A 16,664-nucleotide genomic window follows, 5' to 3' on the forward strand; every position below is an offset into this window, starting at 1 on the left:
TGAAACCATGTGTCCTCACATATAATAGGCCCATCCTCCATTTAAGATGCACTCTAAACTTCAGCCCTCCTCTGGAAAAATAAAATTCTTAACTTGCGTACTTCCCAACGCAAGTGTTTCTGTGTTAAAAACATGGCCATCAATAAACATCACGGCAGTTCAAGCAGACGTACTGATAACAAGGATGCTCTGTCAAATAAGCAAAGGACAAACTTTTGATGAAGCAAAACATTTTACTTTCAATAAAACACATTCATATTTCACAACTGTCTCTCTCTCTCTCTTTCCCTCTCCACCTACCCAGCCAACCAATGTATTCTTCTTTCATATGGTCATAGCAAAGCAAATCAAATGTCAATATCTAAGTTGGATATCCAGGCCAAAGCTTCTGGTGTAACAGCGTAGATGTCTTGTGGGCTACCTGTGAATTTCCTCTGAGGGCAGTGCTCAATGGTGTGCTCCAGGGCCTGATTAGGAGCTCCACAGTTGCGTGATGGGGATGCTTTAATCTTCCATCTATGGAGAAGGTGGCAGCATCTACCATGACCAGTTCGGAGGCGGTTGATGGTTGTCCACTGTTTGCGAGGAAGGTTTGATCCTTCATGTTGCACTGTGGGGTCCTCTATAAGGAATCCATTCCATATGTCGCAGTTCTTCCAAGCATTTCACCATCGGTCATCAAGGCCGAGGGGAGATCACTGAAGGGCTTCGGCGACAGTCCAAAATAGCCGCCTAGATTTGAGACGGGTTGGGGGTAGATTGTTCAACCAGCACATTACAACCTGTTAAAAATGACTCCTGCAGCCAAGACGTACCACAGCACTGTTATGCATCTTTTCACCAATCATTTCTTTTTTGTGAAAGAATGAAGAATTTGCAAACGGAGAAGGATTAAATCCCTGTCACTCATTTCAATTACCGTGCGTTTCCGATCCAAAAAATATCCTGCTTTGTTTTATGTGCTTGATCGCACTTCTCCAACATCGACTCAAATACTTTAGCCATGATTTTAAACCAACCCTACGTAAATGTGAAAATAAAACGGCTTATCTATTCATGATTCAAAGCGCTATAATCTCCTTTAATAAGGAGACCATTGTGTGTTAAAATGCTGCAACTTAAGTTAGGAATTAGTTAGAATTTTCCAAAAGACTAATTCATTTCAACACCAACTGATGGCGTTTAAAATTTAGCTGGAGCAGGCCAATGAAAATGGAGACAGCTTCTCTTGAAGACTCAATTGGTAAAAGACACCAAAGGCAAATGAGTAAGCGCATGATCAGTTACTAGCAACAAAGCACTGGAGAATTTTAGCTATGAGGAAAGATTGGACAGGCTGGGGTTGTTTTCTTTGGAACAGAGGAGGCTGGGGGGAGATTTAATTGCGGTGTATAAATTATGAGGGGCCTAGATAGAGTGGATAGGAAGGACCTACTTCCCTTATCAGAGAGGTCAATAGCCAGGGGCATAGATTTAAAAAATTGGTAGAAGGATTAGAGGGGAGTTGAGGAGAACTTATTTCACCCAGAGGGTGGTGGGGGTCTGGAACTCACTGCCTGAAAGGGTGGTAGAGGCAGAAACCCTCATCACATTTAAAAAGTCCTTGGATATGCACTTGAAGTGCCGTAACCTACAGGGCTACGGACCAAGAGCTGGAAAGTGGGATTAGGCCGGATGGCTCTTTTTCGGCCAGCACCGGCACGATGGGCCGAATGGCCTCCTTCTGTGCCGTAAATTTCTATGATTCTATGAAAGCGCTGGGCAGTGGACAATGGACTCATTCAACCACTCGCGGAAGAGACAGATCCCGGTCGTATGTTTCAGGAAAAGCATCACGGAAGCACAGGAGTTACGCAGCAGCGAGTACGGTAGTAGTTAGAGCGGGGCCGTGCGGAGAATTCATCGCTAAGAATCACCGTCAGGAAAATGAGCGTTTCTATGGGCTCGAAACTGTTCGAAAGGTTTGTCCGTGGCGCCAGCACGGGAATCATTCACTGGGATTCTGGACGACAATCAGTAAATATTCCTTATCTGTTGGGGGGCAGAAAAATACACAAATTAGTAGAATGTTTATCTTCACAGTCAATTAAAAAATAATGTAAGATCTCTGTTCGGAGTCTGTGAAAGTAGAATGCAGATCACTTCCTTCCTTTAGTGTACTAATGTTTTATGAATGAGAACTGCTGTTAACATGCACTCTGAACAAGAGTTTGGTCCGATAGACTTAATTTATTCAGATAGTCATCAGATCCCAAATCTGTGCCCATCTTTCCCGCAACTCCCAGTCTGAATCCCTCCAATCAGGTTTCCACCCCTCATGCGGCAGTGGCCCTAACCAAAATCATGAACGACACTGTGACTGTGACCATGGTGCACTATCCCTCCTCCTCTTCAACCTCTCCACAGCCTTTGATGCAGTTGACCATGCCATCCTCCTCCAATGCCTCTCCTCCGGTGTCCAGCTCGGTGGGACTGCCCTCACTTGCTTCCACTCTTGCTTATCCGATTGTAGCCACAGTACCTCCAGCAACGGCTTCTCTTGCAATCCCCGCGCCGTCACTCTGGGAGTTCCCCCAAGGATCTCGCCCTGGTCTTGCTCGTCTATAGATTGCCCCCTGGCGACAATATCGAAAGACACGGGGTCAGCTCCACATGTCTGCCGTTGACACCCAGTTCAAACTCTCCACCACCTCTTGCAACCCCTTCAGTGACTCTGCGCTGTCAGATAGCAATTTCTTCCAGCTAAACATTGGCAAGACTGAAGCCATTGTATTCAGCCCCCACCACAAAATCCGTCTCCTCACCACTGATTCCATCCCGCTCCCTGGCCATCGTTTCAGGCTGAACTTCAAGAGCGTTCACAACTAACGCACCCTATTCAACTCCAATCTGACGCTATGTAAATCCACTATATCTTCTCCATCACAAAGACTGCCTACTTCCACCTTCGGAACATCGACTGTTCTGTCCCTGTCTCAGCCCAGTTGATGCTGAAATCTTCATCCACGCTTTTGTCACCTCCAATGCTCTCCTGGCCGGAATCCCGTCCTCAACCCTCCGCCCTACATAAACGATTGCAAGTCCTGCTTGCCCATCTCCCCTGTTTCCACTGACTCCTGGTTTCCCCATCCCTCAAATTTAAAATTCTCATCCTCGTCTTTAAACCCCTTCATCACCTCGCCCTCTTTATTTCTGAAACTTCCTTGAACCCTACAACACCCCCTGATCTCACCATTCCTCTGACATCTTGTGCATCTGCCGCCCTCACCCCACCCACCCCGCCCTCACCACCCCGCCCCACCCACCCTGTCCTCACCCCACCCGCACCCTACCCATCCCACCCACCCTGCCCTTACCCCACCCACCACGCCCTCACCCCACCCATCCCACCCCACCCTCCCCGCCCTCCCATGCACAAACCCTTTCGAGCAGTGTTTCCTGAATAGCACCCACCTTCCAAGCCACTGTAGAGCTAAGAAAACTGCTTTAAACAGATAGGCTTTATCCTGGAGCAAGTAACTCAAAGCCTGCCTGAAGAACAGATTGAGATAAACCACATTTACCAGGTGCAACCATTATTTCATTTTTCTTGCAGCGGATTCTGAGGAACGTGAGGTCGTTCTGTGGATCAATATCCCGGATGGTGCTCCGAGCTTTCATGGACAGTTGGTGGATAAGCCCGGCGTATTGGACCGTGGTCGAATTATCCATGGTCGTCCGGATGGGAATACCTTGGAAAGAGGAGAATAGCTTTCAATGGCATGAACATTCATTCAAGGGGAAGCTAGATAAGCACATGAGGAAGAAAGGAATAGAGATATAAAATTCTGACAGACTGGATGGAGGGAGGATGTTTCCCCTGGCTGGGGGGGGGGGGGGGGGGCGGGGGGAGGTCTAGAATGAGGGGCCACAGTCTCAGGATACGGAGTAGGACATTTAGGACTTAGGTGAGGAGAAATGTCTTCACTCAGAGGGTGGTGAACCTGTGGAATTCTCTACCACAGAAGGCTGTGGAGGCCAAGTCACTGAATGTATTTAAGAAGGAGATAGATAGATTTCTGGACACAAAAGGCATCAAGGGGTATGGGGAGAGAGCGGGAATATGGTATTGAGATAGAGGATCAGCCATGATCATATTGAATGGCGGAGCAGGCTCGATGGGCCGAATGGCCTGTTTCTGTGCTGTAAATATTTTGGAACATATAAAATCAATGGGCAGGAAAAGACCAGCTGGTCCACACCAGGGTGGCAGGAGCATCGTGACTGAACACTTTCTCCCCCGCCCCCCACCCCCACCCCCACCCCCCCACCCCCACCCCCACCCCCTGCCCCTGCTCCCACTCCAATCTCCGGGGAGAGGCAAAAAATAGGGAAAAAACCCAGGGTTAATCAGGGAAAAAAATACACTGAAAACTTCCTCTCCGACCCCCTCAGGCGATCGAAACCAGTCCAGGAGATCACATCGTGTTTACTTTGCCAGTGTCACAAGTGCTGCATATTCAGGATAAAGTCGGGTAGTTAGAACCATCGACCACCCGAGTGCTTTAAGATGGCTTTTGTTTCAGCCTATGCTATCCACGCACAGCCCCTTGATCTCTTCTCCCCACCCCGATTTCCATCCTTCTTGTTCCCTTCCCTCCTGAAGGCACTGCCTCATCCTGTGATGCAGGGTCCAAAGACACCAACGCCGTCTCCTCACGCAACCGTTCAATCTTCATGTATGAGCCCAGCGAGCAATCTGACCAAGGGGACGCAGAGGAGAACATTGCAGCCTCGTCTTCACCGGATGTCCATGCACTTTCCGGTACAGGGATAGGGGGGAGGTCACGGAAGCTAATTCTAACCAAACTGCCCCATCAGAGAAGCTCAAAGTATTGCTGCTTTAAAAAGATCCCGACCAAATCACCATTACAACCCAGAGGAAGTGAAGCAGACACAACCAGCTCAATTTTGTCAATGGGGAGCTTTTGGAGGCGGGACTCCCACTTTTTGGGTTGTAGTCCCGCCTCCATCGTCTTGTGACCAACCCACGCTATTTTCCCTTGATTGACCTTGTTAAGCCCGCCCAGCGGGCTCAGCAGGCCAATTAAGGGATACCTGGTTACTGGTGACGTCAGCGATTGACATTTCATCTGTCAAGAGCTTTTGACAGATGAAAAATCAGCGTTTGACGGCTCTGTGAAGCTGTCAAACACTGACAATCTGTCTTCTAACTTGAGTCCTTCTACTCAGACCCAGTTAGAGAGATCTCCAGACCAGAAAGCAGAGGCTGCAGCTTTTGACAGTTCAGCGGCCATTCTGCTTTCTGTGCCGGTGAGCTGAGGGACTCCCGAGAACTGAAGGAAGGAAGCCTGCAGGAGAAAGTAAAGGTAAGTAAAACTTTTAAAAACATTTTACACTTACCTCACACACTTACCTCTGCACACATGCACCCATCACTCACCTGCACAATGGACATCTCGACCCCTCCAACCCCTGCAGACTGATGGTCCGCCTCGCTAACTTGGCGTGGTTCGGAGCCGTCGGACAGCCCACACTTCAGGGCTAAAATTAGGGATTAGGCAAAAAACTGCCTGTTAACTACCTGTTAACAGGCAGTTAATTGGCACTAATCCCCTTCCCGCCTCGGGGAGGCGGCTCCCAGCACAGGTCGGGTACCCACCTCCTGGGACATTGGCACGGAGGCGGGTTGGGGGCGGGATGGGTTCCTGCCCCCCGATTCTGCAATTTTCCCACCACTCCCGCCTCCAAACCCGCCTCCTCGGGGCTTGGAAAATCGAGCCCAACATCTTGAAAGATAAACTGTGGAGCGTCTCTGTTTACCAGCTCAACGCCAACATGGGCACTTGAGGGAAATAAGCTTGCAGGGTTATGGGAATAGAGCAGGGGAATGGGACTGACTGGATTGCTCTACAGAGAGCCGGCACGGACTCGATGGGCCGAATAACCTCCTTCTGTGCCGTTATGACTCTATGGAACAAGTAAATGGACTTTCACCCTTTAAAAGGAAAAATCCAGGTCAACACCCTGAATGGTTTATCGTAACATAAGAAATAGGAGCCGGAGTCGGCCATATGGCCCCTCGAGCCTGCTCCGCCATTCAATGAGATCATGGCTGATCTTCTACCTCAACTCCACCTTCCCACACTATCCTCATATCCTTTGATTCCCTTAATATCCAAAAATCTATCGATCTCTGTCTTGAATATACTCAGTGACTGAGCCTCCGCAGCCCTCTGGGGTAGAGAATTCCAAAGATTCACCACCCTCTGAGTGAAGAAATTTCTCCTCATCTCAGACTTAAATGGCCGACCCCTTATCCTGAGACTATGACCCCTAGTTCTAGACTCTCCAGCCAGGGGGAAACAGCCTCTCAGCATCTACCCTGTCAAGCCCTCCAACTGTTAGACATTTCAATGAGATCACCCCTCATTCTTTTAAACACCAGAGAGTATAGGCCCATTCTACTCAATCTCTCCTCATAGGGCAACCCTTTCATTCCAGTAATCAATCAAGTGAACCTGTGTTGCACCCCCTCTAAGGGCTGCCGTGTTTCCTACATTACACCAGTGACTACACTTCAAAATGTACTTCATTGGCTGTAAAGCGCTTTGGGACGTCCTGTGGTCGTGAAAGGAGCTATATAAATACTGCAAGTACAACAACCTCTCCCTCAACATCAGCAAAACAAAGGAGATGATCGTGGACTACAGGAAGCGGCAGGGGGAGGGACACTCCCCAATCTACATCGAAGGGGCTGAGGTGGAGAGGGTCAGCAGCTTCAAATTCCTGGGTGTATTCATTACGGAGGACTTAACGTGGTCCCATCACATCGACGTCGTAACCAAGAAGGCATGCCAACGCCTGTTCTTCCTCAGGAGACTGAAGAAATTTGGAATGGCCCCCCAGATTCTCACCAACTTCTACCGGTGCACCATCGAGAGTATCCTGTCTGGCTGTATCACTACCTGGTATGGCAACTGCACCGCCACAGACCGCAAGGCTCTACAGATGGTGGTGAAAGCTGCACAACATACTATAGGAATTAAACTACCTGCTGTGCAGGATATCTACCCCGAGAGGTGCCGGGGGAAGGCCCTGAGAATCATTAAAGACGCGAGCCACCCCAGCCACAACCTCTTCGCCCTGCTCCTGTCCGGTAAGAGATACCGAAGCATACGGTCTCGTACCAGCAGGTTTCGAAACAGCTTCTACCCCCAGGCCATAAGACTCATGAACGTATAATTTATTATTATTTATTACTGTTGTTTTATTTATTATTACTGTATTTCTATTAGTATTTTATCATTGTTATGCCATATTTATTCCAATGTTGGGAGGACTCGTAAAAATCAACATTTCATTGTGCAGTACACACATCTGCTGCATATATGACAAATAAAATTGAATTGAATTGAATTGAATAAATGCAAGTCTTTCTTTCTTTCAGTGATGAACCAGGAAGATTCAATCCTATATAATATGCAAAAAAAGTTTTTAAAATACCTTCTGCATTGACAACGATAATTCCTAGAACACCCTTCTGGCTCTGAATTCGCTTCAGAGTTTCTTCAACTTCAGCCTGAAAAGAGAAGAAAAGTTAGCTGGTTAACACTGAAGTGCAGTGGTGCTGGCGAGAGGCTCCTAACATTCTCCCCAACACTCCCATTTTTCTTCTATGGCTCCAGATAAGAGATTGGATAGGTGATCCAGGCTCTTTCAATCAGTTGCTATTAGGATCATCACATAGAACGTACAGCAGAGAAACAGGCCATTCGGCCCAACTGGTCTATGCTGGTGTTTATGCTTCACATGAGCCTCCTCCCACCTTACTTCATCGAAGGAGTGGGCCTTTGGCGTAGCGGTAGCATCCCTGCCGTTGGGCCAGAAGGCGTAGGGTTTCAAACCCCGCTCCAGACAGTCCCGGCAAGTGGAGTCGGAGCTCCGGCTCTAAATTCTGGGTTGACAGCCAGCGGGATACTTGCGTCCGTGGGTGTGGGTGGCCCCCCCCCCCTCGTATGGGTTGTGGGAGCCCGTAAAACCCTCCCGCCATAGGACTAACCACCCTAATGGCTGGTACGAAGATGGTTATGGTCACGGAAGGAGCGTGAATCGCGGCCAGAAATCCTTCCACCACTTCATACAGTTCCCCAAAGGGAACAGTATGAAGACACGTACGACGACGACTTCATCGAATCCCGTCAGCATAACCTTCTATTTCTTTCTCCCTAATGTGTTTATCTAGCTTTCCCTTAAATGCGTCTATACTATTCGCTTCAACCACTCCCTGTGGCAGCGAGTTCCACATTCTCACCACTCTCTGGGTAAAGAAGTCTTTCCTGAATGATGAGACTCGGGGTCGCTCCATCTCCAATTTCCCCATCCTCTGAGAAAACTACCCTCAGTACTTGGCAGGGCATTAGGGTAAATCCATACATTGAACCACTCCCTGGCATAGCACACTGGACCGCCAAGCTGTCTGTCCACACCAACATGTTAAATTGCCACAGTCCCACTAAAATCAATCTTTGCATGTTCTGATTTGTTCATTTTGAACACCTAGGATTGCATCTCTTCTCTTCCCTCTGACCCCCCCCACTCACACTATGACTGTGTGTTGGGGTGGTTCAGTTCTCACAAGTCTCCACTGATTGCATCTCTGCTCCGCTTTGAATGACCTCCATCATGCCTGAACCATGGAGCAAGGCTCCTGCAAACCGCTCGCTCTCAATTATCACGTCGAAGCCCTCCAACATTGACACCACACACTTTTTTTAATATAAAATTCATTTTTGTTCTGATTAGTTCGCCCCTATTTTTGGTCAGCTGGTCTTGACACCACGACTGACATTGTCTCTGATAACTATCTTTTAGATAGCGCTTTTAATGTAGAAAAATGTCATACAGTCATAGAGTAATACAGCACGGATAGAGGCCCTTCGGCCCAGCGTGTCCGCGCCGGCCATCAAGCCCTGTCTAATCTAATCCCATATTCCAGCATTTGGTCCGCCTTGTATGCTATGGCATTTCAAGTGCACATCCAAATGCTTCTTAAATGTTGTGAGGGTTTCTGCCTCCACAACCCTTTCAGGCAGTGAGTTCCAGACTCCAACCACCCTCTGGGTGAAAAAGTTCTTTCTCAAATCCCCTCTAAACCTCCCGCCCTTTACCTTGAATCTATGCCCCTAGTTATTGACCCCTCTACTAAGGGCAAAAGCTCCTCAGCATCCATCCTATCTATGCCCCTCATAATTTTGTACACCTCAATCATGTCCCCCCTCAGCCTCCTCTGCTCCAAGGAAAACAAACCCAATCTGCCCAGTCTCTCTTCATAGCTGAAGCGCTCCAGCCCTGGTAACATCCTGGTGAACCTCCTCTGCACCCTCTCTAACGCGATCACATCCTTCCTGTAGTGTGGCGACCAGAACTGCACACAGTATTCCAGCTGTGGCCTAACCAGTGTTTTATACAGCTCCATCATAACCTCCTTGCTCTTATATTCTATGCCTCGGCTAATGAAGGCAAGTATCCCATATGCCTTTTTTACCACCTTATCCACCTGTTCCGCCGCCTTCAGGGATCTGTGTACTTGCACACCCAGATCCCTCTGACCCTCCATCTTGCCTAGGGTCTTTCCATTCATTGTGTATTCCTTTGCCTTGTTAGTCCCCCCCAAAGTGCATCACCTCGCACCTTTCCGGGTTAAATTCCATTTGCCAGTGTTCCGCCCATCTGACCAACCCATCTATATCGTCCTGCAGACTGAGGCTACCCTCCTCGCTATTTACCACCCTACCAATTTTTGTATCATCTGCGAACTTACTGATCATACCCTTTACATTCATATCCAAGTCATTAATGTAGACCACAAACAGCAAGGGACCCAGCACCGATCCCTGTGGTACCCCACTGGCCACAGGCTTCCAGTCACAAAAACAACCTTCGGCCATCACCCTCTGCCTTCTGCCACTAAGCCAGTTTTGTATCCAATGTGCCAAGGCACCCTGGATTCCATGGGCTCTTACCTTCTTGACCAGTCTCCTGTGCGGGACTTTATCGAAGGCCTTACTGAAATCCATGTATACCACATCCACTGCGTTACCCTCATCCACACACCTAGTCACCCCCTCAAAAAATTCAATCAAATTAGTCAGACATGATCTTCCCTTGACAAAGCCATGTTGACTATCCCTGATTAATCCTTGCCTCTCCAAATGGAGACAAATTTTGTCCCTCAGGATTTTTTCCAATAATTTTCCTACCACTGATGTTAGGCTCACTGGCCTGTAGTTCCCCGGTTTTTCCCTACTACCCTTCTTGAATAATGGTATTCAGTCGTGCTTCAAAGACACATGATCCAAAAAAAAGATCAAGCCAACGAAGGATGTATTAGGAGGGGGACAGAGGGAGGTTCTAAGGAGGGTTTTTAAAGGACGAGAGGGGAAGTGAGACGGCGCTAGGAAGGGAATTCCAGAGTGTGGGAGTCTAGGCAGCTGAAGGCATGGCCGCCAATGGTGGAGCGAAGGGAGGAGGGTGGCACAAGTGGCAGGAGTCAGAGGAATGGAGAGTTTGTAGGGCTGGAGAGATTACAGAAATGGGGGAGAAAGGGAGGGGGGGGAAGGAGAGGGGAGGGGAGAGGAGGGGGAAGGGGGAGAAGGGAGGGAGAGAGGGGGGGAGAGAGGGGGGGAGGAGGGGGGAGGGGGGAGGGGAGGGGGGAGGGGAGGGAGGAGGAGAGTGGGGGGGAGAGAGAGGGGGGGGGAGAGAGGGGGGGGAGAGAGGGGGGGGGGGAGAGAGGGGGGGGGGAGAGAGGGGGGGGAGAGAGGGGGGGGGAGAGAGGGGGGGGGAGAGAGGGGGGGGGAGAGAGGGGGGGGGAGAGAGGGGGGGGAGAGAGGGGGGGGGAGAGAGGGGGGGGGAGAGAGGGGGGGGAGAGAGGGGGGGGAGAGAGGGGGGGGAGAGAGGGGGGGGAGAGAGGGGGGGGGAGAGAGGGGGGGGAGAGAGGGGGGGGAGAGAGGGGGGGGGAGAGAGGGGGGGGGGAGAGAGGGGGGGGGAGAGAGGGGGGGGGAGAGAGGGGGGGGAGAGAGGGGGGGAGGGGAGAGAGGGGGGGGAGAGAGGGGGGGGAGAGAGGGGGGGGAGAGAGGGGGGGGAGAGAGGGGGGGGAGAGAGGGGGGGAGAGAGGGGGGGGGGGAGGGGGGGGGGGAGAGGGGGGGGGGAGAGGGGGGGGGGGGAGAGAGGGGGGGGAGAGAGGGGGGGGAGAGAGGGGGGGGAGAGAGGGGGGGGGAGAGAGGGGGGGAGAGAGGGGGGGAGAGAGGGGGGGGAGAGAGGGGGGGGAGAGAGGGGGGGGAGAGAGGGGGGGGAGAGAGGGGGGGGAGAGAGGGGGGGGAGAGAGGGGGGGGAGAGAGGGGGGGGAGAGAGGGGGGGGAGAGAGGGGGGGAGAGAGGGGGGGGAGAGAGGGGGGGGAGAGAGGGGGGGGAGAGAGGGGGGGGAGAGAGGGGGGGAGAGAGGGGGGGGGAGAGAGGGGGGGGGAGAGGGGGGGGGGAGAGGGGGGGGGAGAGGGGGGGGGAGAGGGGGGGGAGAGGGGGGGGGAGGGAGAGGGGGGGGGGAGAGGGGGGGAGAGGGGGGGGGGAGAGGGGGGGAGAGGGGGGGGAGAGGGGGGGAGAGAGGGGGGGAGGGGGGGGGAGAGGGGGGGGGGGAGAGGGGGGGGAGAGGGGGGAGGGTGGGGGGGAGAGGGGGGGAGAGAGGGGGTGGGGGAGAGGGGGGGAGAGAGAGGGGGGGAGAGGGGGGAGAGAGGGGGGGAGAGAGGGGGGGAGAGAGGGGGGGAGAGAGGGGGGAGAGAGGGGGGGGAGAGAGGGGGGGGAGAGAGGGGGGGAGAGAGTGGGGGGAGAGAGGGGGGGGAGAGAGGGGGGGGAGAGAGGGGGGGAGAGAGGGGGGGAGAGGGCGGGGGGAGAGGGCGGGGGGAGAGGGCGGGGGGAGAGGGCGGGGGGAGAGGGGTGGAGGGGGGGGAGAGGTGGGAGGGGAGAGGGAGAGAGGGAGAGAGGGGGGGAGGGAGGGGGGAGGGAGAGAGGGGGGGAAAGAGAGGGTGGGAGAGGGGGAGGGAGGGGGGGTGAGGGTGGGGTGGAGGGGGCCATGAAGGGATTTAAAATTAAGATTTGAATTTTAACACGGAGCTGTTGGGGGTCTGGAGGTCTATGCAGGTCAGCGAGGACAGGGATGATGGGCGAGTGGGACAGAATGCAGGCAGCAGAGTTTTGGTTGAGCTGAAGTTCACAGAGGCTGGGGAAAGGGAGGCTGTCCAGGGGATTGGAATAGTCCGGTCTGGAGGCGACAGCAGCATAGATGAGGGTTTCAGCGGCCGACGGGCTGAGGAGGCGGGTGACGTTATGGAGCTGGAAGTGGATGGTGTTTGTGATGGTGAAGAAGACCAGGTCGGAAGCTCAGCTGAAGCTTGAATAGGAGGCTGAGGTTGCAAACAAACAGTCAGGTTCAGCCTGAGGCAGTGGTTGGGGAGGGGCACTAGAGGGCCAAGGTTCCAGTGAGATGGCCTGCTCTCGCTGTCTCTGCCAACGTCCCCCGCAATAAGCTCCCTGGAGCTACTCAGCCCCTCACCCAGGCGTGGCTCTCCTCGCAAATGTTTGCTCTCCATCAGAGTGGAACATCACCCCCTCTGCTGGCTACCATAACCTACAGCACATCCTCAGTCCTGGGGTTCTTCTCAGTAACTGGATAATGCAGCAATGTAACCCATGATTATCTCCTGCTCCCCAAGCAAGAAGTCCTAAAGTTACTGACGCATGCAGGGCTCCAGATCCAAGAATGGTAGCGTTCCAATATCTCAGAGACATGGACCATGTACAGCAGGCACCTCAAAGCACTGGAGAGGTACCACCAACGCTGCCTCCACAAGATCCTGCAAATCCATTGGCAGGATAGGCGCACCAACGTCAGTGTTCTTGCTCAGGCCAACATCCCCAGCACCGAAGCTTTGACCACGCTCAATCAGCTCCGATGGACGGGTCACATTGTCCGCATGCCCGATACGAGACTCCCAAAACAAGCGCTCTACTCGGAGCTCCGACACGGCAAGAGAGCCCCAGGTGGGCAGAGGAAACGCTTCAAGGACACCCTCAAAGCCTCCTTGAAAAAGTGCAACATCCCCACCGACACCTGGGAATCCCTGGCCCAAGACTGCACAAAGTGGAGGAGAAGCATCCGGGAAGGCGCCGAACACCTCGAGTCTCTTCGCCAGGAGCAAGCGGAAGGAGCGCACGTCAACCCAAGCACCCCACCCACCCGCCCCTTCAACCACCGTCTGCCCCACCTGTGACAGAGACTGTAGGTCCCGCATTGGACTCATCAGTCACCTGCGAACTCATTTTTAATGTGGAAGCAAGTCATCCTCGGTTCCCAGGGACTGCCTAAGAAGAGGTCTCACCCAAGTGGCCATTATTAATGTGAGCCTGATCCTATCTTTTCACCTAGCATTCTCTCTCTCTCTCTCTCACGCACACACAGAAGGGCTGTTGATGAATGATCAGGAAGGACTGATTTTTTTCCTCTCCTTAGCCCAGGAACGCTCAGGCCAGTTGCAGAACTATTTGAGATTAAGGTGAATTGGCACAGACCAAAAGATCAAATCTGGGTTGGTGCTGGCCTGTTTTAAAGGTGTTCTTACATTAAGGAGCGCAGCTGAAAGCACAGCCACTGTTCTCCCTCTGCTGACTGCCCTCCTATAAATAAACAACCCCAGCTGCAGAATAGCATTGTAGACCCAACAAATTGAGAGCCTATGCATTTGCTCTTGAATCAAGTGTCACTTTTTGTACAAGTTAAACCCCGGCAGCCTACAATCGGACTGATGGAGAACATCTGATGAAAACTCTAAACCAAAAAGACCTTGCATGGAACTCGCTCTTCTGAAAACAGAACAAAAAAAAAGCGAAAGTATAAAAATAACCTGCTCAGCATCACATCGACACTGCATTTACCAGTCATCAGTAGAGCAGCTTACTCTTTAACCCTACCCCTGTCACACACATTCCTCCTTATTAACCTCGGAATGTCTTGTGAAGAAATGTACCAGATGGCACAGCCCACTGTGGGTGTGCTCAGCATCACCGTTGATGCTGTGGAGGCTTTTAATTTCCTGGCATCCGAGATATGCAAATAATCTCAAACCAGCTTTCATCCACTCAGTAGCTCAGAGGAGCTTTTAACCTAAAGAAAGTCATTCATCAAAACGTGAGCATCACCGGTAATTCGATCCGATTATTAACTCGCCAAGGCTTCTTCGGCAGCACCTCCCAAACCCACGACCTCTACCACCTAGAATGACGAGGGCAGCAGGCGCCTGGAAACACCACCACCTCCAAGCTCCCCTCCAAGTCACACACACCATCCTGACCTGGAGATATATCGGCCGATCCTTCATCGTTGCTGGGTCAAAATCCTGGACCTCCCTCCCCAACAGCACTGTGGGAGTACCTTCAGCACACGGACTGCAGCGGTTCAAGGCGGCGGCTCACCACCACCTTCTCAAGGGCAACTAGGGATGGGCAATAAATGCTGGCCTTGCCACATCCCAGGAACAAATATAATAATTAAACAAAAACATGTCAATCTCTGTCCAATTCTCACAGATCATCTGACCTGCAAATGGATTTCCAGCTGCGATCCCCCACCCCCCTTGCTTGCGGATTGCTGGACTCCCCCTGCAAGGTGTGCACAGAACTCACCATTTCAGACAAGAGCCGGCTGCCGCCCACCGCGCCTGCGCACTACCCCCCCCTCCCTCTACAGCTGGCAATGACATCACCCACTCCCCGCCCCGCCCCACGCGCTGACTGTCACCCGCATCCCACCAATCAACGTGGCGCAGAGCGCGATGACGCCACAGCCACCTCTTTTCATGAATGGGCGAAACCTGCTCCGGCCCCGTCAATCAGCTTTGATTGACGTCCAGGGATGCTCTGCCAGTTTGCACGAGTCACAGTTTGTCAATGGAATAGATGGCATTCCTTTAATGCGACAGATCTCAATAAAAAGGTGCAAATGCAGACTTTTGGGTGGGAACCAGACAGGCTTACTTTTAGATTTTAGTCAGCGTGTAGCACCAACAGTATTAGCGATGCAGTGATATAATAGTGTAATGTGGCGCCACGTTTAATAATCTATAAAACAATATCAAATAGTGTTTTAATATCCATTAATGTCCTACCTTGCAGCTATGGCCTTGAAGAATGATAAGCAGGGAGACCATAATGCACTTTGCAAGTTAATGGAAATGGGTCTGATTCCTATAATTCTCTTGGGACAGTGAAATAGAAAAAATAAATTCAACTCCCCTCCCAGCTGTGGGACTACACTTCAAATATACTTTATTGGCTGTGAAGCATTTTGGGGCATCCTGAAGTCATGAAAGATTCTACATGTATACAAGCTCTTTTCTTTCTTAAAAAAAGTGTAATAAGTCTTTCTATCTATCTTAATAAGGATCCCTGTTGACAGCCCTTCAATGTGATAAAAAAAATAAAAGCCTCAAAACCTTGGAGTAAGTTTTGGAGATACAAGGATTTAGAAGCCTCGCTGGTAAGTCTATTAACTCATTGGGTCATAAAATCCTAATATATAGTATACTAGGCATCTTAATGCCATGATTATTTGACAAGGAGTTAGCAGCCAATGGAAACAACTAGGAACAAGAACCAGTCGCCTTGAAAGTATTTTTTTTCTGGACTTCGAAGCCATAAAGGTTTTGTAGTGTATAAGGATGTTCAACCAGTCTTCTTGGTACACTGATTTGGGGAGGGTTCTCTGCATTCAGTCCAATTTCTTTTTGCTCATGATAACTATCCTGTCACAGCCACGGTGCCAGATCTTGAGACAGGTACGTCCATATTGTTTAATTATGATTCTCACGCAACAACTTCCTGAAGGGTATAAAAGACATTCTACAATTTCTTTACTTGCACCCTTTCCATGAATTGCACTGCACATTCGGCATCGTCTCACTTGCCTCTTTCAGATTCCCTTTCAGAAAGTAACAGTTTGAGAATCCCTATGGTAGAAACTAGATCAATCTGGAGCAGGATGAAATACTCAGCCCAAGGTTTGACAAATAGTCACTGGAAATCATCACTAGTTTCTTCTTCATCTATGTTGGAGGGAACCAAAGATTATTGGAACTATTGGGAAATTTAAGTCTCATGCCAGGAAAAACGGGAGCAGTGGAATAGCTGAAGGAGTGGTGGTAAAATTCTGAGCACTTGCGTATCTGATTAGTGGATGGTTTATGAATGTTGGTGTTTAAGACTTCAGTGCTAAACAACAACCGAACCCAGAAGTCTGAATTGTATTAATATGCTCGAGGACAAGGGGCTCATATGGAGCATCGTGACTTGAGTATTGTATCCCCTTTCCACTATCTCATACTAATTATTGGCTCGACAACTTCAAAGTTTGGAGTTCCCTGAATGTGGAGCTGCCCTTATTTTCTGACGTCTTCTGCAGTGGCAAGGATGCAGCTTTAGACTTCGAGATGGATGATGACACTAAAGCAGATGCAGAATCTTCATTAGGTACAGTGAAACGTCGGGAAGACCAAAACCATCGTCTTCATCCTCTGCCACAAATTCCAGACCCCTGTTAACGATTCCAACCCCATTCTGGCC

General features: G+C 50.9%; 1 protein-coding gene across 2 annotated transcripts; it reads right to left on the reverse strand.

The window, feature by feature from the left end:
- Positions 1–213: 213 nt before the first annotated feature.
- Positions 214–14,798, reverse strand: LOC147108865 (dynein light chain roadblock-type 2-like). 2 transcript variants are annotated; one of them, XM_086005785.1, is made up of 4 exons: positions 14,730–14,798; positions 7,507–7,582; positions 3,564–3,731; positions 214–2,031 (listed from the first exon to the last, which is right to left on the reverse strand). In XM_086005785.1, the coding sequence occupies exons 1-4, from the start codon at positions 14,730–14,732 to the stop codon at positions 1,988–1,990; spliced, it is 291 nt and encodes a 96-aa protein (XP_085861911.1). In that variant the 5' UTR covers positions 14,733–14,798; the 3' UTR covers positions 214–1,987. The 2 variants fall into 2 exon arrangements, with proteins under 2 accessions (XP_085861911.1, XP_085861910.1); XM_086005784.1 differs by lacking the exon at positions 14,730–14,798 and adding an exon at positions 14,399–14,635.
- Positions 14,799–16,664: the final 1,866 nt, after the last annotated feature.

The sequence above is a fragment of the Somniosus microcephalus genome, chromosome 13 (genome assembly GCF_052327205.1).
Source record: "Somniosus microcephalus isolate GS21.2 chromosome 13, FLI_Smic_1.0, whole genome shotgun sequence".
Lineage (NCBI taxonomy): Eukaryota > Metazoa > Chordata > Chondrichthyes > Squaliformes > Somniosidae > Somniosus > Somniosus microcephalus.

Excerpts from the sequence above, each read along its gene's own strand:
- LOC147108865 (XM_086005784.1), bottom strand. The coding sequence starts at position 14,425 with ATGAAGGATCGGCCGATATATCTCCAG. Across the intron at positions 7,583-14,398 it reads ATCGGCCGATATATCTCCAG|GCTGAAGTTGAAGAAACTCT; the intron begins GTCAGGATGGTG and ends TTCTCTTTTCAG. Across the intron at positions 2,032-3,563 it reads TGAAATAATGGTTGCACCTG|ATAAGGAATATTTACTGATT; the intron begins GTAAATGTGGTT and ends GCCCCCCAACAG.